General features: G+C 56.4%; 1 protein-coding gene across 1 annotated transcript in view; it reads left to right on the top strand.

Annotated features, from left to right (window-relative positions):
• The window catches only part of DFNA5 (deafness, autosomal dominant 5), a 20,018-nt gene that overhangs the window by 17,680 nt on the left and 905 nt on the right, over positions 1-1,433 (top strand). Inside the window, exon 9 of the mRNA XM_010146685.1 lies at positions 1,234-1,311. Within this exon, the coding sequence (XP_010144987.1) occupies positions 1,234-1,311 (78 nt within the window). The remainder of the gene's footprint in view (positions 1-1,233; positions 1,312-1,433) is intronic.

Below are 1,433 nucleotides of genomic sequence, written 5' to 3' on the forward strand. Positions count from 1 at the left end.
AGCCCTCAATCACTGACAGATTTTGCTTGTAAAATACACATTTCCCCCAAGATTGCTCAACTCTGCTTTCCGCTGAACGTAGGCATTTCTAGTTGGGGAAGCTAATTTCTCTTCTCGTGTCCCAGAGTTCTTCCCGCCCAAATGATGAGACTTACAGATCAGGTGTTGGCTTCTGCGTAGCAGTGGATGCTGTTGAGGTGCAAACTATCTTCAGCAAAGTGGACCTTGACGCAGAGACGCTGCAATTAGAGGGTGGTTTTCGAGCTGCTGAAAAAAGAGGTGAAACGTAAATGTCAAACAAATGCCATCCTTGCAATCCAGCTGGCACCGCAGCGTTAATTAAAAGCTACCTGTGAAGTCCCAGACAGGCTTTCCTGCCTTTTTCTCCTCTCTGGTACAGAAAGAATTTCCTGACATTAGGGTGACGAAGGGAGGGCCGGCGTGGCGTTAGCGAGATGCGGCAGCACGCAGCAGCAGGTCAGCACGCGTCCCTGGGTGCACGATACCTGGTTGGGAGAGCCTAGCTCGTTTGCAGAGGCGGAAGGAAACGGGAAGCAGAAACCCACTTGTCAGACGCGGCTAACGGCAGGGCACTGTTGGCTGAGTGTGCCGCCCTACCGCCCGGCTGCTGCGAGGGTCGGGGTGTAAATGTAGCTGGATCAGGAATGAGAAGCTGTTTTGTGCCTGTTGCTTCTCTTGGGAGTTGCAGCCTTGGAGTAGGAGCCGAAGGGCACCACAGGGATCCATCAGTCCATCTCCCTGCCCCACAGCAGTCTCAAACATGTTGTTCCCCTCAAATTGTGTTTTTGCTGAAGTTGGCATCTCATACAGATGTTGAGAGCAGAGACTCTTGTTTTATCCAAGGCCTAAATCTTTCATCCAGCACGCAGGCTTGGAGGGAAACACCGGGGAGATACTTAGGGAGGAGATAAGAGTGACGGGGAGGAAACCCCCTTCCCTACCAGCTGCCTTTTCTCAAGGGCAGCAGTAGCCAGTGTGGGGCTTGTACGCATGGCCCGTCCTGCATTATTCCACACTCTGGGTAGCAGGTGGGAAAGGGCTGGCTCAGCCGCTTCCAAATGTCCGGCAGAAGGGCCTCAGAGGCAGCTCGCCGGTCTGTGCCGTGCAGGGGAGCCCCGTGCAGAGCTCGCCATTGGGAGCGTCCCCGTCCCAGCAGCCAACTCGGCCGTGCTCTCAGGAAACACTCTTCCCCTTTCAATGTTCCCTTCGCAGAGCTGCCTGACTACACCCTTGGCCTGCTGCGTGCCTGCTGTGACCTTCGGGTTGTCCCAGCCCTGTGTTGCTTGGTGAGTAATGGGAACGCGGCTGCGGAGCGCGCGGGCCCGGTGGCAGCAGCAACCGCGTGCTCGGCCTCACCGCGCATCTCGCCCCATGAAGTTGTCGGGCTCCGGCGGGAGTTTCGGCTGCGGGCG

The sequence above is a fragment of the Eurypyga helias genome, unplaced genomic scaffold, assembly GCF_000690775.1.
Source record: "Eurypyga helias isolate BGI_N326 unplaced genomic scaffold, ASM69077v1 scaffold8782, whole genome shotgun sequence".
In the NCBI taxonomy this organism is placed as follows: Eukaryota; Metazoa; Chordata; class Aves; order Eurypygiformes; family Eurypygidae; genus Eurypyga; species Eurypyga helias.